Consider the following 20453-nt stretch of genomic DNA (forward strand, 5'->3'; position numbering starts at 1 on the left):
TAAAAAACAGGATCAGTAGTGTGATAGGAATGTGCAGGTATGAGTGGAAGAAGTCAGAAGAAAAGAGGGGGGTTTCTGAGATTATTATTAATTAGCACAGAGGGACAAGGCATTGTTTGTCGGTGTGGTACACTATGCCCTTCCTCGGGTTATGGTCCACAGTGCAGCATATGGTAGTGCACTGCTTGGTACATCCATGGTCACAGTATCACGGAGTAAAGAATGTTCAAATTATTGCCTGTATTCCTTTTCTGTTTTTCATTGTTTTCTTTGAGGTTTGGAGTGCGAGGTGAGCCAGCTATTAATGTCAACAAGGTAAGTTGAAAAAGTTACTTACTTTAATGATTCCAAACCTTTTTGCCATAGGTTTTTATATTTTTAGCAACATATTTAAAATATCGCTGTTACTTTCTCTCCAAGAAAGATTGGGTAGAATCTGATAGGGGTTTTGTTCTTGACTCTGTGCTCAAGGGCATCCAGTTGGTACTGAACAAAGACATAATGTGTAGTTTGGATGTTACACACCTGGGCAATTACATACAGAGCACAGTGAATAAATAGTTAAATATAAAAAATATAGTAATAAACGCAATGATAAAAGAGCCGAGTATGGCCTTCTCGGATGTGTTCCTAAAACTAGCCATTGTGTCCTGAATTTTTTGACCCTTTGTCCTAATTTTTTACAGCACTGTCAGAACTTGCCTCATGCCAGCTGTTCGCCCTAATAATGGGGGTCGCCTTCTGCTAGGTTTTCGAACGTTCAACCTTTATTTGCCAGCGGGACTGAGTACTGAGCTAATTACAGGCGGAAAGGAGAAACAGTCAATCATATTATGCTGTTTTCTTACTGCGAAACAAATAACTAATATACATATTTTTAAAGCGTGAGTGTGTGCCTGGCTGACGGAACTTTCTGTTACATTATTTAGCAGATGGCGACTTGCCAAAACAGAACTCCTGAATTCTGACATACGTGGAAGTTTGGGATTCTGTCTTGAGGGAAAACCGAGAATACTGCACCGTAAAGTTCAACGCAGCTGTAAAAGTTAAACTCGGTGTGCAGCTGTCTGGGAAGCAGGCCCCTCCTCCTCACGGGAGATGACAGGAGCCGTGTTTACACTCACGGTTATGTAGGGCCGAGGAGAGAGACAGACGAGCGGAGGGAAAACGGACGACGACCCCAAACCCCGGGGCAGAACTGCTTCCCTTTCCACACCTTCTCTCTCTAACTTGCCAGTCCGCTCGAGGGAGAGATTCCCGCAGGAAGGGGGCAAACATGGCCTCTGCAAACGGCAGTGATGTGGAAACCAGCCCTTGTGAGTAACCGACTATGCACTGCTTATTGTCTGACGGCGGCAATGCCAATGTATGCCAAGACAGCATCTGAAGCGCCGCTAGGTCAAAGCTTGCTAAAGGTCATCTGGTGAGGGCGACTAGACGCATTTGTGGTTCGCACAGCGCGCTCAAGTACAGCACCGGTGGCTGTTTTTGTTCCTGAAGAATTATGAGCAGTTTACCACTAAAATATTTGTGAAATGTCTTATGCGTCGTTTTCCAGCTCAGCGTTTTTAATGTTATTGTTAAGTACGGTGATACCTGTAAAGCGCACATGAATAAGATAGCCCTCGCGGCGCTACAGTGCTGGCCTTCAGAATAGGCCTAGTTAAAAATCAGTCACGAATTAGTAGGGTTACTGAATTGTGATGATTTTCAATAAATGTAACAGGCAGTGAAAAGGTGAGAGGTTGGGAGATAACAGAGAACAGTTGGCCTCCTTTCATCTTTTGCTTTCAGTCAGGAACTGTCACAAGCATCTTTGAGTGCGAGTCCAGGGGTGTGCGATTGTACTAATATCACCACGCGTGTTCCTTCTTCGGTACATATTGCATGTAGCGCACATTCAATTAAAGTTGTCTTTGTTTTGAATATTTGTATAGCACTCGTTATAGAACTGAAATTATGCGAAAATGCAAAGTGTACTTTGATGTTTTCTGCTTTCGTCTCAAGCGAAGGGGGTGGGCGCAGACGTGAATTCGCGTGCACAGACAGGCAGGGCACTGCACGCGGGCAGGAAAGTTTGTCCTGTTTCCAAAATGTCAACCCAGGGTTTATGAAAGCAGTTTTGTAGTGAAAGACTGCATCAGCAGCAGGGAAGCTGTGCAACATGACACTAATGCTGAAGAGGAAGGGAGGGTGGTAGAGAGGGGGAAATGGGGGGCGGAGAGGAAGCAGCCAGCCTGCTCTGAAAACTGCACTGCCGTGTGAACTTTCAATAACACACACAGCGACATAATCTCTCTCTTAAGGGAACCCAGCTCTTAGAACCGAAACAACTGTAGACATGTTTCCGCACAGACACGACAAAGGACAACTTCATATGCGTATTATATTAAAGTACATCTTCTATTGTAGCAACAAGCAAGCGGTTTTGTTCCAACAGTTTGAAGTGGAAGTGGTAACAGTGTTTTACAAAGTTGTTGAACTGCTACACAATTAAATCATGTTAATTAACAATGTGTCGAATTCTAGATGAGGTTAGTCTCAATGTTATGCCTGGCTCTCGCTGACAGCCATTAACGTGAATACCTGGATTTTAAATTCATCAATTTACAGCTATGACGCAGCACTAGTGGGTAACCTAACCCGTTCCAATTGATACTTGATCATAAAGGAATTAAACTCTTTTAATCAGGTTGGTTGACACAAAGCAGAATTGACAGTAAGATATTGGTGAAAGCAAGTCAAATGGCATCCTAAGGAAAAATAAACATATCAAAAGCTCATAAGAAACAAGAGCGATTACAATAATCTGTTTCCAGAGAACTGGAATGGATGTTCCAAGTGGCTCTTTGTGTCGGTCTAGCTCCTTCAGAGGAGAAAAGTAAGAGCTAGGGAGATAGCTTTGGGGAAGTTCAAGTTTGACAGAGAGTGTGATAAGGGAAAGGGTGAAAGAGTATTGGATGAAAATAGAATCTTCTGGAGAAGTGAGTAGTGAGTACATGTATGTGATGAATAATAGTGTTTATATTACTTATAAAGAGCATAATACAAAAGGGGGTTTGTCTTTGTTACACTGCCCCCAAGAAATATCCCTGGTCATTTCAGCGTGCTGTCAAATATGCTTAGCGGTAATAGGACAATTAATAATAAACATGCCTTACATTGGCCATCAGATTGTGCTGCACTTTTAGGAGAAGATGGCTGTGACTCTTCTGGACCAGCCATACATAAGTAGTTAACCACGAATGACTCGATTACAGGTACACATGGGTCAATCACATGACACATGACGAGGTAATGGCAAAGAATACGACTCTGCCAGTGTATTTCATTCCGAACACACACTATAGAAGTCCTCCATCCCTTTGCTTTGATGAATGTTAGGGAATATGGTGTCCAATCCATAGAGGTTCAAAGTCAGCAAGTGCCTTAAATCCAAGAGGTGCTCCCACGAAGAGTATGAATTAATCGTCCCGTGCCCAAGTTAGTTTATCTTTAAAAGTGAAAACTGTTAGGAACAGGTAGAAGGCTCTTAATAAGCAGCATATGTGTGGCAGTAACATTGTCCCTGTCCTAGTGAAACCTCCCTCCCCTCAGGGCTTGTTCTTCTGTCTTTTTCCGTCAGCTGTTTCGCGTGCGCGTGTGTGTGTGAATGTGAAAGAGAAACATTTCCACTAGGCCAAAAGCAAAGCTATCGGCTTTTCAGTGCTCGTTTGTACCACTTGCTCTCGCAGTGTTGCTGTTACTAAGTACTGTAAACAGTAAAAAAAAACAACAACAAAAAACAAATATTCGACTTCTGTAATATCATGCTGGTTCTAAGAAGGACATATATTTGTGTTTTTTTTTGCATCAGATGTACAATGGACCTCCAGTTCACAAGTTTGCAAAATTCAAGTTCTAGTCTTTTATTTAGCTTTGTGCTTTCTGGTACTTGTACTCATGCTTTATTTCAGTTGAAAAGCCATGCCACTTTTAGTTTGGCCAGGTGTTCTAATATTTTCCTTCGTTTGACCGGGTGGTTCAGTCCTTTAACGTTCATGGATACTATCTTCAGGTCAGTGGACAGGCCAGCTTTTGTTGGGTCTGTCATGGTGGTCTGGTGTTGTCGCTGATGCTTTGCGTTTTGCAGCCCCCTCCAGGGGGTTGGATGGGTATAGAAAGAGGGAAAAGGTAAAGGATGTATATAGAAAAAGGAAAGAGTAGAGGTATTTTGTTCATTACACAAACGGTGGCTGTGTCATGTACTGTCATGTCCACCTGCTTCACTCCCAGGGTGAAGAGATGTGTAGTTTGGCGTTGTGTTCTTTCGAGAAGTTGCCTGTGATGTTGTCAGCCCCTCTCAGGAAGGTGACCCAATTAATCCATGTTTTAAAATTTGCTTTGGCTGTGTTCTTCCAGTTTGTCAGGATTATTTTAAGGGCTGCTGTGAGGAGTAGGTCTAGTAGTTCTTTCTCTTCCCTACTTTTCAGGTTCGCGGTCATGTGTTCTGTCGCCAGGCTTACGAAGCTAATTGTTAGGTCGGCTTTGAGCATATCGTTTATGAATGTGTTAATTTGTGTCCAGAACCTCTTGACCTTTACACAGCTGAAGATGAGGTGTTCGAGGGTGCCTTCTTCTTTCTGGCAGTTCCAGCAGTTGCCTGATTCTGCAATGCCGACTTTGTGGAGCCTGGATGGCGTCCAGTAGGCCCTGTGGAGTAGCCAATACTTTGTTTGCGCTAGTTGTGGGGTGACTTTGTTTGTTGTCGCTGCGCTCCACATTTTTGCCCGTTCTATTTCATTCAGTTGCCTGCCTAGGAGCATCTCCCATGTGTTGGTGGCCTTCTTGTTCTGCACCAGCGTGGAGGGGCTTAGGAGCTTGTAGATCCTTGCAGTTGTGTGACCTGCTGAGTTGAGGACTTGCAGGTACTTGATGATACTTGGCTCCCCTCTGTGTAGGTTCGCTTCGTTATGGCTGTCTTGATCTTTAGGAAGTTGTAGAGTTCTTGGTTTGGGAGGTTGTGTAGCTGCTGTAGGTTCTGGAACGTCAGCGGTCCGTGCTTGGCTTCCGTCTGGTTAGGAAGGCTTATGCCTTTCTCGATCCATGTGTCGTTGTGCAGTGTCGCTCCATGATAGGTTACTTTTGTGTTGAACCAGATCGACTCCCATGATGAGCCTTTCAGCTTCTGCGCCATGTGTCTTTCTACTTTCATCAGTGCCTCTCTCGTGTGTTTCAGTATGGCGTTAGTTTTTTGTGGGTGTTTGTTTGCTGTTAGGAGGGCTATTGGCTTGAGCCCTCCCAGGATGTCTTGTTCAACCTCAAGCCATACTGGTTTGTAAGTTTGTGTGTCGTCTATCCAGGCAATCCCCTGTCTCGCCAGGCAAGCCGTTTGGTATATTTTGAAGTTTGCCAGGTTGAGGCCTCCAAGGTCCCTTGTCAGTCTTAGTTTTTGTAGGCTTATCCTTGGTTTTTTGTTTTTCCATAGGAAGATGTTTATGAGTTGGTCTAATTTTTTGTGGAATGTCTCTGTCATTGGGAGTGGTAGCATTGTGAGCGTGTAGTTTATCGCTGGGGTTATCATCATTTTGATGGTTTCAATTCTTCCCCACCAGCTTATGTATTTTGGCGACCATAGTTCCAGCCTTTCTTTTATTTTTTTCAGTGTAAGGTCCTCGTTGTGTTGTAGCGTTGATGTGAGGTCTCTTCCAAAGTGGAGTCCTAGATATTTTAGTGGTTTCGTCTGCCATGCCAGTCCGGATTCGCCTAGGACCTCTCTTGTGGTATGGACATTCATTGGCTTGCACTCCGATTTCTCCTTGTTGAGTTTGTAGCCTGAGGCTTCCGCGTATTCTCCTATTGTGGCCATTAGCGCTTTTATTGACGTGGAGGGGTTTGCTGTTGTGATTAGGATGTCGTCTGCGTACGCCGCTAGTTTGACTGTCTTCTTCTTGATCTTGACGCCTGTTATACCTGTGTTGTCTCTTATTCTGGCTAGCAGTGGTTCTAGAGCGAGCAGGAAGAGGCCGGGGGAGAGGGGACATCCTTGTCTGGTGCCTCTTCCCAGCGTGAGCGTTTCGGATGCACTCCCGTTTACCACTATTTTTGCTTTCGGTTTGTTGTAGAGGGCCATGACCATTGCCGTGTATTTTTCCCCCAGTCCGAAACTCCCCATGCAGTTTCTCAAGAAGGGCCACGAGACTCTGTCAAAGTCTTTCTCCGCATCCAGCGCTATCATGACTGCTTGTTCATTGCTCCTTGCTGTGTGGTTGATTAGATGGCACAGTAGCCTTGTGTTGTCCTGCGATAGCCTGTTTTTAATGTATCCCACTTGTGAGGTGTGGATGATGTCTGGCAGAATTCTGTTTAGTCTATTGGCCAAGACCTTTGCGTAGACTTTGCAGTCGACATTTATTAGCGAAATTGGTCTGTAGTTCTGGGGGTATTGTGGGTCTTTCCCCTCCTTGGGGATTATGGTGATATTGGCCTCGCACATGGACTCCGTCATCTTCCCGTTCTGGATGCATGTCGAGTACGTTTGTGCCATTAGCGTTTTAATGTGTTCGCCGAAAGTTTTGTAGAACGCTGCGGAGTATCCATCTGGTCCTGGCGCTTTGTTCTGTTTTAGTTGGCTTATGGCTGTTTCAATCTCCTTTTCCGTTATGTCGGCTTCGAGCGACTCCCTCTCCTCCTCCTTGAGTTTTGGCAGATTGGTGTCATTGAGCAGATGTAGTCCTGCATCTTTGCTCAGGTTCTGATCCTCAGTGTACAGCTCTTGGTAGAATTGTCTGAAGACTTCTAGTATTCCTTTGTTCGTTGTTTGGGACTTGTTCGTTTGATCTGTTATTGCTGCTATCGTGTGCTGCCTCTGTTTTGCCTTTAGGTAGGATGCCAGCTGTTTCCCTGCTTTGTTTGCTGCGCATAGGTTGACTGATTTGAACTTTGTTAGCCAGGACCCTGCCCTCTCGCTTAAGATCTTGTTCAGTTCGTATTTCTTTTTTGTGAGCAGGGTGAGCGTGTTCTTGTCTGTTATGTTTGCACAGTGACCTCTCTCCAGTGCTGTTATCTCCTCCTCAAGCTCAGAGATTTTCTTGTTTCTGCTTCTGTTCATCCTGGATTTGATGTTTATTAGTTTCCCCCTTAGTGTCGCTTTGAGGGCGTCCCATATGATGTCCTTCCCTACTTCGCCATTATCATTGTGCTCGAGGTATTCTTTAATTGTGGCTTCAATTTCTTTAACGTTCTCTCTGTTCTGGAGGATGTCGTCGTTAAGCCTCCATCTCCTCTTTGGGCTTTCGTTGTGTTTGCCACTTAGAGTGAGTGTTATGTGAGCGTGGTCCGAGATGGTAATTGGAGCTATCTCCGTTTCTTCTATAAGGTGCGTGTGAGTGTTGGACATCAGTAAGTAGTCAATCCTGCTGTAGGAGTTGTGTGGGTGTGAGTAGAAAGTGTACTCACGCGCTGTTGGGTGTTGAAGCCTCCATGGGTCTGCTAGATGCTGTTTGACGCACAGGTCTTTCAGGGTGTTGTTGTTGGAGTTATGGCTCGGTCTGTTTGGGTGCCTGTCCGTTGCCTGGTCCATTGTCCTGTTCATGTCCCCGGCTGTGATCAGGAGGTCTTCTTGGGGCAGGCCGGATAGTTTGCTGTCCACTTCCTGCCAAAATTGTTTATCTTCAGAGTTGGGGCCGTATATGTTGACCACGTGAATTCTGTCGCTCCCTCTCTGGACGCTCGTTATTAGCATGCGGCCGTCCTCGTCTGCGTCCGTTGTTTGTGTTGTTCGGTTGGCCCTCTTGCTCAGGATCGTTATTACTCCTCTTTTTTTCCCCTTTGCTGGCGAGCAGAGTACTTCCCCTATCCATCTAGCTTTGAGTTGCTTTGCTTCTTCTTCTGAGAGCTTGGTCTCTTGCAGCATGTATACGTCTCCTGGAGTGAAGATCCCCCCCTCTCTCTCTCCCCCTCTTTCTCTTCCTTCCCTCCTCGTAACTGAGGGAAAACAAACGAAAAGAGCGCGCATCCACAAATGGACTGTAGATATAGAAAAAGCCGCTAATGTACACTCCACCTATATATATATTTTTGTATGGTTTTTGTATATTCGTGCTGATGCCAATAAAAGTTTTTAAATAATAAATCTCAACTGATAATCGAAAAAAAAAAAAAGAAAAGCCATGCCACAGTCACGCCTGAAAAGAAAGACTTGTGAAAGGAGGGTGTCTCACACTGAATGTTGTGTCACTATGGCACCGAGTCATGTGGTAACCCTGTTTTACTTCCATCCTGGAGTTGCTGACATGCTTACAATCTATGGCATAAATGTACTCTCACCTAATTATTATTATTTAGGTTGGGAACAAATGCCGACTCATAACAATTGGTTGAAAGCACATGGATGGTGCACTCAAGGGTCAGCAGATGATCATGTGCATGTTTAATTTTAATTATAATACACTTTTTTTTAAGAATGTCTGTTTTCCTTGGCAGAAACTGGGCTGCTTAAAACATTTTTTTTTAATTCAGTGGGGGGCTGTCAGTGGTCCCTTGAAACACTTGCCTACTTCCCCTGAAACGTTACCCCTAATTCATAAGGTGGAAATAATACCTAAAGAGACCCCCTTCTTTTTTGCGAAGAGGTTATCACCCTAATTGGGTAGTCCATAACTTTTTAGTGGTTTGTGCCTGTAATTCCGGTCGCAAACATTTGATATGTGTGTTGCCATGTCCCAATTTGGAAAGGACGACCTCAAGACGCCACTAGAAAATTACGAATCAGTACCATTCTGAAACCCATTTTAGTAGTTGGTCAAAGTTTGCTGACTTCTAAAAATAGTTTTGTACTTAAGAAATACCAGTTTTGCTGCCAGAAACATTCCGATTTTGCGAATCGGAGTGATTGTGTGCATAACAGCAGAACAACTGACCTAAAGGTGCAAATAAATCAGGTTTTCAGAACATCCAACAGGACTTTTTCATGTTTTTAGAAATAATATGTTGTGACAAAACTGATAGTTTTGTTCGATGTCAACTCCATTCTGCTCCCAGGGCTGGTCGCTGGTTTTCGAAATAACATCTCAGTGAAGCCTATTTAAAAGCTTCTTTTTCTAACGCTGTTGTATTTCTTTAAACACACACCACTTTGCAATGTCTAATGGCCGATGACGCAGAGCCGGAGGGCCAGAGAGGCCTTGAAATAAAAGAAACACTACATCTAACAAGCCGCTTCCTAATAAAGCCAAAACCATCTGCGCGACGTCTCTGCCTTCAGGGCAAGTTCAGTAATGCTCACATTGTAGAGTCTTTAGTCTTTGTTGGAATAGAGAGGTTTTCTGAAGTAATATTGAGTGGATAAAATCCGCAAACAATGATTTCATGCAGCTGTGTGATCCATGGGGAATCTGCTGCAGGTGGAGCCGTCTTGCATCTTTGAAAGACGCTTTGCTGTTCCTTTGTTGATTTTGAGTGTGTAAAAGGTGTATCAGCAGTGCTTTAAATGGGCAGGTACTGTCAGGCAGGGCTCAATTCATATAGAAATTAGTGCTGGGACCCTTGTCAGGAGGCCGCTGCTGCTTGCACCACCCATTGACTAACATCGCTGCCAATGACAGTACCAACACAACTACTAACCATCACACTCCGACAAGTGTGACAATTGAGAATATTCCAGGCCCCAAAAGCTGTATTAATATTTTGGGATGCAGCTACTTGTAATTTTCATGTATATTGCATTAATAAACAACTGTTTTTTGTTCATCTGCAAATTAGGCAAACACCGCCACCATGTGCAAGTTGTCATAAGTGCCAGTGCTGGCATTAAGTGTCAGTGCCAAGAACCTGAAGCCACCAGCTCAAATTAAGCACTGCTATCAGGTACTGGGTACCTGCCCTTCTTTCATTTGAAAGGGAGTTCACCAGCACTTTCAGCACAACTACTGTCTTTTCAATGGGAGAATACTGGCACTTTTTTATAGAAAGGAAGAAAGTGTTCTTAGATAGTAATTAGCTGCTCCCTTAAATTTCCATTTTCAGCAGTAAATTAGCACTGCTGGATAGTTGGTACCTGCACTTTTATATTTCCATTTAGAACATAGATCTGCCTAAATATCAGTTTTCCCGTTGGTTGGTGGAGCAACAACTCATGGAGGAGTTACTTTGAAGAGTCTTTGTGGAGTAGAGAGGGAATGCATGACCTCTGCTGGCACATACGTGCACCCATAATAAATGAGCCACCACAGATGCAGACCCATGTTTAACATTACTATTTAGTCATCTGCACATGTCAAATTTCATATGTACACTGATGTGCACTGCACCTATAAGATATGCATTATGCATCTCCCTGGCTGTTTGTTGGTACGCTACCTGACACCCGAAGGGTGAAATGAAGATCCGCACAAGGGTGGGTGCATTCCCACTGCTCCCTCAAAGGCCAGGTCCATGGTGCCTCTTGTGTTCTGCAAATACACAAGGGTGTTTTACATTTACCATCAAGCCCCGTCACACCACACCACCCACTGCCAACCCCCTAGCTGGGCACCTGTGTGGGAGAATAAAATGGGACTTTGGTGCTCTAGAGTGTGAAGCCATCTAACACATCATGTGTGAGGGTCTTCCTTGTAGCACTGTCTGAATACTGTGTGATGGCATCATTTCAAAGTGATTCACAGGCTGTGTGAAATATCTGACTGAACATTGTCCATATGCAGATACTGACAATGCGGCCCACTCCATTCCTTGTGATTGGGAACTGTTCCCATGCAGCCCAACTTGGTGGGAATGCATCAAGCGCTTTCTCAGTCTCTTCTTGCTTACAAGAATGGCATACAGAGGGCAAAGAGGTTCCTACATGTGCATGGGACCATTCTCCAGACACATGCAGGAATACTAACTATTTTCATGAATGGGCATGCATTCAGTATCATAGAAGAGCCAATGCAGACTCTCTTCTAATAGCATACATCTGCCACGCTTGGCAGCGTAGAAACAATATTCAGGCTCGGGTGTCATGATTTCAGATAAATGCCCATTTAATTGTTGTGTAGGGGACATGCAAAAACTGCTTCCACATGTGCAATGTTCATTAATGCGTACCAATGTCAGCCTTACAGCCTTGTTTAAAGATAATGTGCAGACACCCCTGCCAGTGTGAGAAAGTAATACACTTTCTTGCTTCACTATGTATCGCACGCCCTGCATAAAAATATATGTGTAGTTATAAATTTGCGTTGTTGTGTTTTACATATAAATACAACCATACTCTTACAGATTTGTTTCGCTGTAAATATTTCGGGGGCTGCTAATTCTTTCAACCATAGACAGAGTGGCTGTAAGAAGGGGTGAACACACAACAAAAGCCTCATTTACAAGTAAATGGTCTTTTAAAGACCTGTTGAGGGGGCGTGGCCAAGAGCCGTGCATGGCGGACGTGTAGCGCAGTAGCTCCGTCTTTCGCCCTTATTACACTCGCTATTGATCCTGTCTACCCTTACTGCAACCACCCCAACCACTAGCCCGGACCTGAGGCGGACGAGCGGTGGGCAGTAGCTGCGCGCGGACCGCACCGGACGCCGTCTCCAGCCTGGGAAGGCCGCGGCGACCACTGGGGCCTACTGCGAGAGGAGAAGCCACGGCCTCGATTTACCCTGGGACTGGCCTGCCGCTGACTGCCAGCGGGCCGCCGACGAGACGCCGGCCGGACGCCAGGGAACTGAACTGTCCCAATTAAAACCGGAGGACCGGCAACTCATCCTGCACCTCCCGGACCGGCTCCTGCATCGCCGGTGGGCAACCGAAATCCGCGCTGCCCTGCATGTCCGACTTGTGGCCGGAGAAGCGCCGGCCTGCGCTGCGCCATCTAGATTGCGGCGAGGGCACCAGGGGCAGGCTCCTGGGACCGCTGAACGAGCTGAGTGGGGGCCGCTAGGGACCTGAGCCCTGATATTGCTGTGTGTACCACCGACGGCGGCCCGGCGAGCCTTCGTACCGGAGAGGCGGCACGGGCGCCATCTTGCCTACTCCCCGACCGGCAGCGTCTCCGAGGGGGACGCGGAGGACGTTGGCGTCGCCTCTGATCCATTGAGAGCAACAAGGGAGACGAGGACCCAAGATAGGGACGAAGCGTCCACACAGCACCTTCAGCCACGCTACCACGGGGGTCACGGAACAGCGTGGAGGGGTCCAGTTACGGGAGAAACCCGAGTGGCTCACTACGGGCTGCGAGGGCTGCCCTCACTGGGGCAGGTGCGGAGCACCATACCACTGTTCTGCCTCTGGCCTCCTCCTGCAGCCGCTTGCCCATATTTACCACCACGCCAAGACCACTGCGGCGACTACTAAGGGGTTCCCCCACGATACAGCGACAAACAGGCCGGGTGTCCAGCCTCTTCCACGCCACACTTGACCCTCTCCGACACCAGGGGACTGCCCCTCTTATCGCCTTCCCCGCTGGGATCTCGGTGACCACGTGGAAATCTGCAGAGCCCAGAGCGGTGCCCTGAGGGCCCATCATCGGCGGACGGACTCGCGAACACCCCAACGCCGCTCTGCATACTAGGTCGATGGGACGACACAGGGGCAGAGCCCAGGACCCCGGTGTATCGACGGACATGCAGTCCACCGGATCTGAGGACCCTCTCTCCTCCTCGAACATGGAAGTCATCCCACCGACTGGGAAAGGGTCCCAGGACGCCAAACTAGATCTTATCCTTAACGAAATACGGGCCACAAGGGAAGCACTGGAAACGCGTATAGACAATATGGCGACGGGTCTCTCGTTGCTCCGTGCAGACCACAATAAACTTGCTGAGAGGGTCTCCGAACAGAAACTCGCACTGAATGACCTCATACCCCAACAAACGGAGCACTCTGCAAAACTGGAAGGCGTAGAAAAGCAGCTGAGGCAACTATGGGACAAGGTGGACGATGCGGAAGGACGTGCCCGCCGCAATAACGTCCGCATCTTGGGCATTCCAGAACGGAGCGAAGGGAGGAACCCCACCCAATTTGTAGAAGACTGGCTCCGTCAACTAGTGGGCCCACAAGATCTTACCGCACTATACAGTGTGGAGAGGGCACACAGGATGCCGTCCAAGCCGCCACAACCAGGAGCGCCTCCGCGCCCTCTGATCGCACCCCTCCTCCACTACAAAGACCGCGACACGGTGCTGCGCGTGGCCCGGGAGAAGGCACCAATGCGCTACGAGGACAAGAATATCTCCGTATATCCTGACTTCACGCCCACAGTCCAGCGGGCCAGATCCACCTTTCTGGGAGTGAAACGCAAGTTGCGTGAGAGAGACTTAAAATATGCCCTTCTATTCCCTGCACGCCTTAAAGTACTGCACAGTAACAAATCATACTTCTTTGACTCGCCGGAGGAAGCGGCGGAGTGGATGGAGGTGACGTTAACTCCACCTGCCTCACAGGACCCCTTCCTGGCCGACAAGGGGAAGGGCCACAAGACTCACTCAGATCGGCAAAGCACCACTTCGGATACTCGACAGGCCCCGCCGCAGAGACCATCGCCGACGGATGCGGCCGCTGCGAACCATCCAGAGGACCCCACACCTGTGATGCAACTAACAAAGGAGGCGCTCGCCGCCCACGATGCGGGCACACCTAGAGACCTGATCAGCAACTCTGACACACGCACTGAGGTTTCGGGGTCAGCAAGCAGCGTCCAGCTATTCCCAAAGATCACGGCGCAGACAGCAGAAGAATATTAAAATCACCATCGTGACCGCACTCCAGGTGGTAACGTATAGACTGTATTATTCCTTGCACCCGGGTGGGCTGCTCAAGGGATTGCTTTACTAAGGGCCGCCATGCCACCACAGGCCAGTACAGGTACGGCGAAAGCAACCTGCGCCCCCCGCCGCAGGCACAGGACACTGTTTGACTTTTGCCTCTGTTGGGCATTATGGTTTGGACCTCGAGCCCGTTGGCCTGGGGACCTTAGTATTCAGGGACTGATTATTTGTTTGACACTCCTCCTATGCAAGAAGAAGTACTTGACACGTGCACCAACATACACATTCCTACTGCACTACACGACCGGACATGGGACCACTTAATGTTTATAGTTTGTGCACCTAGAATGTGCGGGGTTTGGGCTCGATTCATAAACGGCACAGGATACTCGCACAGCTGAACCGAAGGGGCGTCATGATGGCCTGCCTACAAGAGACCCACCTGAACTGTGCTGAGAGTTTGAAATTAAATAAGAAGTGGAAAGGCCAGTTTTTTGCTACGTCCTATTCTGCATTCTCTAGGGGGGCTGCTATCTGGCTCCGTAATTCTGTTCCATTTAAGCCACTGGAGCAACGAATTGACAAAGAGGGTAGATATGTATTTGTGAGGGGTTTACTAGATGGGGCTCCTGTCGTGCTTGGCTGTGTGTACTCCCCGAATTCGGGACAGCCTGATTTTTTGATTGCTGTCAACAGGGTCATTGCGGATTGGACGGAGCACCAATGGGTGGTGGGAGGGGACTTCAATGCTGTGTTGGATGTAGCCCTGGACAGGTCACAACCCCCACTACATGCCACCGAAAGCAGGCGACAGGCGGAGGCACTGACACAATGGGCGGAGGGATGGGACCTAGCACACACATGGCGATGTATGCATCCACAAGACAAAGAATACACCTTTTACTCCCCCCCTCACAACCTCCACACCAGGATAGACCGAATTTTCTGCTCCCATTCCTTACTAGGGTCGGTTATCCAGGCCCAGCACATGGGAAAGACCCTATCTGATCACAATCCAGTTAAACTAACTTGGCAATGGGGACGTCAGACGACCCCTATCCCGACCTGGAGACTACCCACAGAGCTACTGGAGGATACGGTCTTCAAATCCTCTATGGCGGATGCCATCGAGGGTTATTTCGACACAAACACTAACACTGCTAGCTCCCGACAATTGGAATGGGACGCCTTTAAAGTTTACATTAGGGGGGAAGCGATGGCCACTAAAGTGGGCATGAGGAGAGCAGTAGTTGCAGATCTGAAAGATGTGGAGGGTAAACTCGCATCCTTGGAAAGTGAGGCTGCGGGCACGAACACACATTTCACTCCACTGCAGGATGCGCATGTAAAACACGCTGAACTACTAGAGGACTTGCGATTATTGGACTACAGGGAATACACAATGAGGCAACACACACAAGCGGATAGGGCAGGCGCTCTACTGGCCCGTATCTTACGTGACTCCCCAGTACAACACCCCATCCTAGAAGTGCTGGACCAGGACGACATACTAGTTTCAACACAAGCAGGGATAAACGCTGCGTTCAAGGACTACTATATCACGCTCTACGGCCCCCACAATTGCCTTTCACACACTGCATTTGAGGGTTACATGCGGGATTTAGAACTGCCCAAGCTCACTGACAATCAACGCGACGAACTAAAGCGTACTATTTCTATCGCGGAAATTAGACAGGCGATGCATGCCCTCCCCAGAAACAAAACCCCTGGGACGGACGGCTTGCCGGCCGAATTCTATACCGCATTTATGGATCAGTTGGCCCCACGCCTCCATACCCTTTATTTGGAGGCGCTACGGACTGCCTGCTTGCCGCAGTCGTCCCTGCAGGCTTTGATTACCTCCCTCTTAAAGCCGGGCAAGGACGGACTACACTTTGCTAGCTACAGAGCCTTATCTTTACTTAACACCGATTACAAGATACTGAGTAAAATTCTAGCGACAAGGCTGGCACAATACATACCACATTTGATTCACCCTGATCAGTGCGGCTTTGTGCCAGGCAGGAGCACGGCCATGAATCTTAGGCGGCTAGCCCAGCTGATGCTGCGAGAACAGACGGACCTAGGCTCGGAGGGATGCATCTCATTGGACTTGAAGCAGGCCTTTGATTCCCTCAGATGGGATTATATGTTCGCTGTGTTCGCGAGATTCGGAATCCCTAAAGAGTATATAGCGTGGGTCCAACTGCTTTACACACACCCCACGGCCCGGGTGCGCACGTCCAGGTACATTTCAGATCCCATAGTTATCGCAAGGGGCACGAGACAAGGTTGCCCCCTCTCCCCGCTCCTCTTCATTCTAGCGCTCGAGCCACTACTCAGTAAACTACGGACTATGGCCCCCCACCGTGGAATTAAAAGGGGTAACACGACGCATATAGTGTCAGCCTATGCTGACGATATTATCCTCTACCTACATAACCTGAGAGGCGACCTGGACCCTATCCCTTCTATATTTGAGGATTTTAGATCGATATCTGGCCTCACTATCAGCGAGCCCAAGTCCTACGGGTTTACCTTTGCCGCCTCTGCCTTGACTACACCGCTGCTCTTTGAGCCACACGCGTTTCCAATAGCAGATACTACGTTCCGATACCTCGGGATACAGGTTTACAGGGATGCCGACATGATGATTGACGGCAACCTTGGTAGGGCTATGAGGACCATAAAGTCACAGATACAGTTCTGGTTGTCACTCCCTCTCTCAGTGGCCGGCAGGATTGCCATTTCCAAGATGGTAATGCTTCCCCGTCTCATTTACTACTTTACAAATTTACCGTTCCTGATCCCTGCAGCGACGTTTAAAGTGCTTGACACTCTCCTTACAGAACTTATATGGGGACAAGGGCGAAGGCGTATAGGTCTCGCTAAGCTGCAACTCGCAACCAGTGCGGGAGGTATGGGAGTACCTGACTTTAGGGCCTACAACTTTGCATGCCAACTGCAGTGGCTAGCCTACTGGCTTGCTGGTAGGAACCTCCATGAGATTAGCATGGTAGATGACGATCATGCTAAGGGGAGAATACATATCCTACTCCTTCCCCGTTCAGAATTGGCAAGAGACGCCCCGCCGCTTCTCCGGCTTGCAATACTATACTGGCGAAGGGCGGTGAAATACACTACCCCACTGTCATCCTACGCCCCCACGATTACGCTACTGGGATTGCCATTGGGGTCAGGACGCTCACGACACAAAAACTAATGCTATGGCATGACGCAGGTGTGACACACGTAGGAGACCTTTTTGCTGAAGGACAGATGTTGTCATTTGATGACCTCAGATCTGCGCATGACGTACCCAGGGGTTCGTTCCTCATGCATGCTAGCATCCGCCGCTACGTACTGGGACACTGGGCGCCTGGGGGGATGGAACCTTCCACGAACCCCTTGCTGACGATGCAATACCTCATGGGCACGGGAAGCCATCTGACTAAATGGCTCACTGCTAGCATTAGAGCGGGTCGAGCGGTTTCACTAACGCCTCTCAGGACTAAGTGGGAAGGAGATAATGGGAGGCCATTAAGGGAACAAGAATGGGAGAGGATCCTTCAATTCCCCAAAAAGGTGGCTAGAAACCCTAAATTTAAATTCATCCAGCTAATGGTCCTGCACCGAGCTTACCTAACACCACACCGATTGCATGCCATGTTCCCCAACACCTCTGACGCCTGCCCTAGATGCGCTTTAGATGATGCGTCACTGACGCATATGTTGTGGAGTTGCCCCAAACTGGGCTATTTCTGGACTACTGTTAATGACACACTTACGAACGCAGGTGCGCTGATGCAGCCGCTCACCATGGAATACATGCTCCTGGGGTTGGGTCCTACGGCGCGTAGGAGAGGCGTTGCGACACGTTTTACTGATGTAGCAATGCTGCTTGCGAAGCGTGCCATTACGATGAGGTGGAAGTCTCTCAAGCCACCTGACCCTGATTTGTGGAAAGCGGAACTGTTGTGATGGGGTAAAGCAGAGGGTGCGGCGCTACAACGCGAAGAACGCAGAGGCCTCAGAAAAACACCCATCTCACTAGATTGGTTTACTATACTGGGGAGGGTGGAAACGGGGAGTGATGAAGAGTCTGATATTTCAATGCTGTAAACTGTACTGAGCGAAGCTGTTGATGGACCTCCATAGGCCTCGCACGACCAAGTTGCACTGAATTGGGACACGAGGTAACTTGTGCTGCTAATGCTTATACCGCTGTCTAGTTGTGTAAAACGCAAAATGTGCATCGTAGAATTGTACTGCCTGTTGGGAGCGCTCTGGTACTAACTGCTATGTACATAAGTTCGGTAGGAGTGTCTAGGGTGGGACCTTTCTGTGGGTGGAGGGTGGGTTTTTCCTTAGTTTCTTCTGGGGATTGTTTGATTGTCTGATAACACTAAAAATCTTAAAATGTATGATATACGCACTCTTGCTGAGCCCGATGGAGCTGTCTTACTCCTATTTAGCAGCTATACTACTGCAACTGTATAATTGCTCTGACCACCCTGCTAATAAACAGATTTTCAAAAAAAAAATGGTCTTTTAAAGACCTGTTAAGTACTTGGTGCGGCTGCAATTAGATGGTCGCCAGCCCGCGAAGCTGTCTCCGCCCAGGCTGACACAGACGACAGGGGGGGGCTGAAGCCCCGTGAGCCCAATGGGTGTTGCGCGCCTGCAGGGAGGGCAGGGGCGACCCTTGAAAGAGAGGAGGAGTGGTGTGGAGAGCACGTATAAGTGCACATGTCTGTTTATCCGGCCATTTTAGGCCATCCAAACAGACGTGCGCTGTTAGGTTTCTCCAAACAAGCTGTATTCCACAGCTGGGTCTACGTAGGGCACAGACTCCCTGCGCGTGAGCGAGCGAGCATCAAAGGTTAATCACTGCACTGCTTTCATGCTTGGTAATAACATGAGAGCAGCACAGGGATTGGATGTGGAGTCTGTGATGGTGTCCCAGGGACAGCTGGGAGAAGGAGAGTGAGTTGGCAAAAATGGGATTCAGTGCCCTGATTTTTAGTTTGCCCCCATATCACTCCAAAGGCTAAATTAACTAATTACATATATCTTCCCTGCCAAGCTCTTCTGACCAATTATATCGGCTCCTAAAATGGACTAGGCTCTTAATGCATGTGTGGGCCAAGCAGGTCACATGTTGGATTACTGATAAAGTGTTTCAGCAGGTTAATACATCAGCTTTAGAGGGTTGTTTAACCACGTATCACTGCACTAGAAAGTACAAGCTAATGTGGTAGCTGTAGAGATTTGTATGCAATCTTCAGGTTACAAGTTTTAATGCTTGCAAGTGGAGTAGCATAATTTAATGTCCAGTCCCTTTATATGCAACATATATGCTTATCATGTGTTTAACTGTGTTAATATGTGTGCATTTTATTAATCAATTGTAGTACGTGGCTGTATATTCCGTTTCATGAGAACCGCTTGTATATATTTAGATGAATTGTAATAAATGTACACCACATGAAATACATTTATGCATTTCTGAATTTATATTCGATATAAACACTTATGTTAACTTTATTCATTTAGAAGTTGTTTAAATCAAATAATGCCTAACCTGGTACCAGGCCTCAGTGCACACTTTATATTTTATAAAGTGTTTAGCAAAAGTGTTGCTTTTCTATTCTTTGCAGGTGTCATATCTATGTTCTCATTAGCTTAGAATAGGTTCATTGTTCATTGCATTAAGTTAGTAGACTATTGATCTTTTTTAATTAACGTTTGGCCTCAGATATGCAGACTAAAATGGTGAGACACCATGCTGTACCAAATAGACTGGACTGATGTTACATCCAAGGCCGACCAGGTGATTGCTTCTATGATGGAATCTGTGAAAATTAGGGAGTCAACGTGTTCCCCAAGAACAGTGTCTTTTGATTGGTTTGTTTGGTGGATGATGATAAGGAGAAGCTTTCTGTAAACTTATTTCATGCTTTCATTGTGTGCTTTTAAAAAAATTAGATCAAACCCTATCCTGACTTTGCAGAGTGAAGACCTCTTCTCAACTCTGTTGATTTCCCCTGTGCAGGCCGCTAAGCTTCATGCTTCATGACACTTTTTCCATTGAACCTTAAATCAAGTTTATCTGATTCTCCACCTTCCTCATAGACCTTCCCCTTGAAACTTTCAATACTTTATTTAGAATAGGATTGTTCTTTGATGGAACCTGCTTGGGTCATATTTTCCTTGATATATGTTATTCTGTTTTACATATTCTTTCTGATCATATATAAATTCAGACTGCATGAGCATTCAAATATAAATGTCCTTACCATATTTATCTATCAATTTTGCTGATTGACTACATTTGTAACCTTAATTAAATTTGTTATTAACACCCCAAAGGTCTGGACATCATCCTCTCTATCGTTTTTGTGGAGCCATATTGGTGTCACTGTACTTGCAATGTATTTCTGATGTTAGCTCCTTTCTTACTCTTCATGTCGACAATCAAAGGTCCATATGACCAAAGGGGGATTTTTAAAATGACTTTACCAAGAGATTAAGACTTAATAAACCCCTCTCTATCACAAGCCAACCATACAGCAGTTTCATGAAAAAAGCTTCAATGTTTTTGAAGACAAAGGGCAAGTAGAGTTATGCAGGTTGTACCAGATAGCTCACATCTCCCCAAACTCCAAAGAGACTTTCTAACATACTTTTCAATCTGGATACTTTAAATGCAGCTCCTACGATCAATCT

The 20453-nt window shown here is 47.1% G+C and overlaps 1 protein-coding gene across 1 annotated transcript in view; it reads left to right on the plus strand.

The window, feature by feature from the left end:
* Positions 1–1077: 1077 nt before the first annotated feature.
* Positions 1078–20453, plus strand: part of LOC144823517 (glycophorin-C-like) — a 261137-nt gene continuing 241761 nt past the window's right edge. The window contains exon 1 of the mRNA XM_078682091.1: positions 1078–1316. Within this exon, the coding sequence (XP_078538217.1) occupies positions 1277–1316 (40 nt within the window). The 5' untranslated portion in view covers positions 1078–1276. The remainder of the gene's footprint in view (positions 1317–20453) is intronic.

Source organism: Lissotriton helveticus, chromosome 3_1 (assembly GCF_964261635.1).
Source record: "Lissotriton helveticus chromosome 3_1, aLisHel1.1, whole genome shotgun sequence".
Taxonomy (NCBI): domain Eukaryota; kingdom Metazoa; phylum Chordata; class Amphibia; order Caudata; family Salamandridae; genus Lissotriton; species Lissotriton helveticus.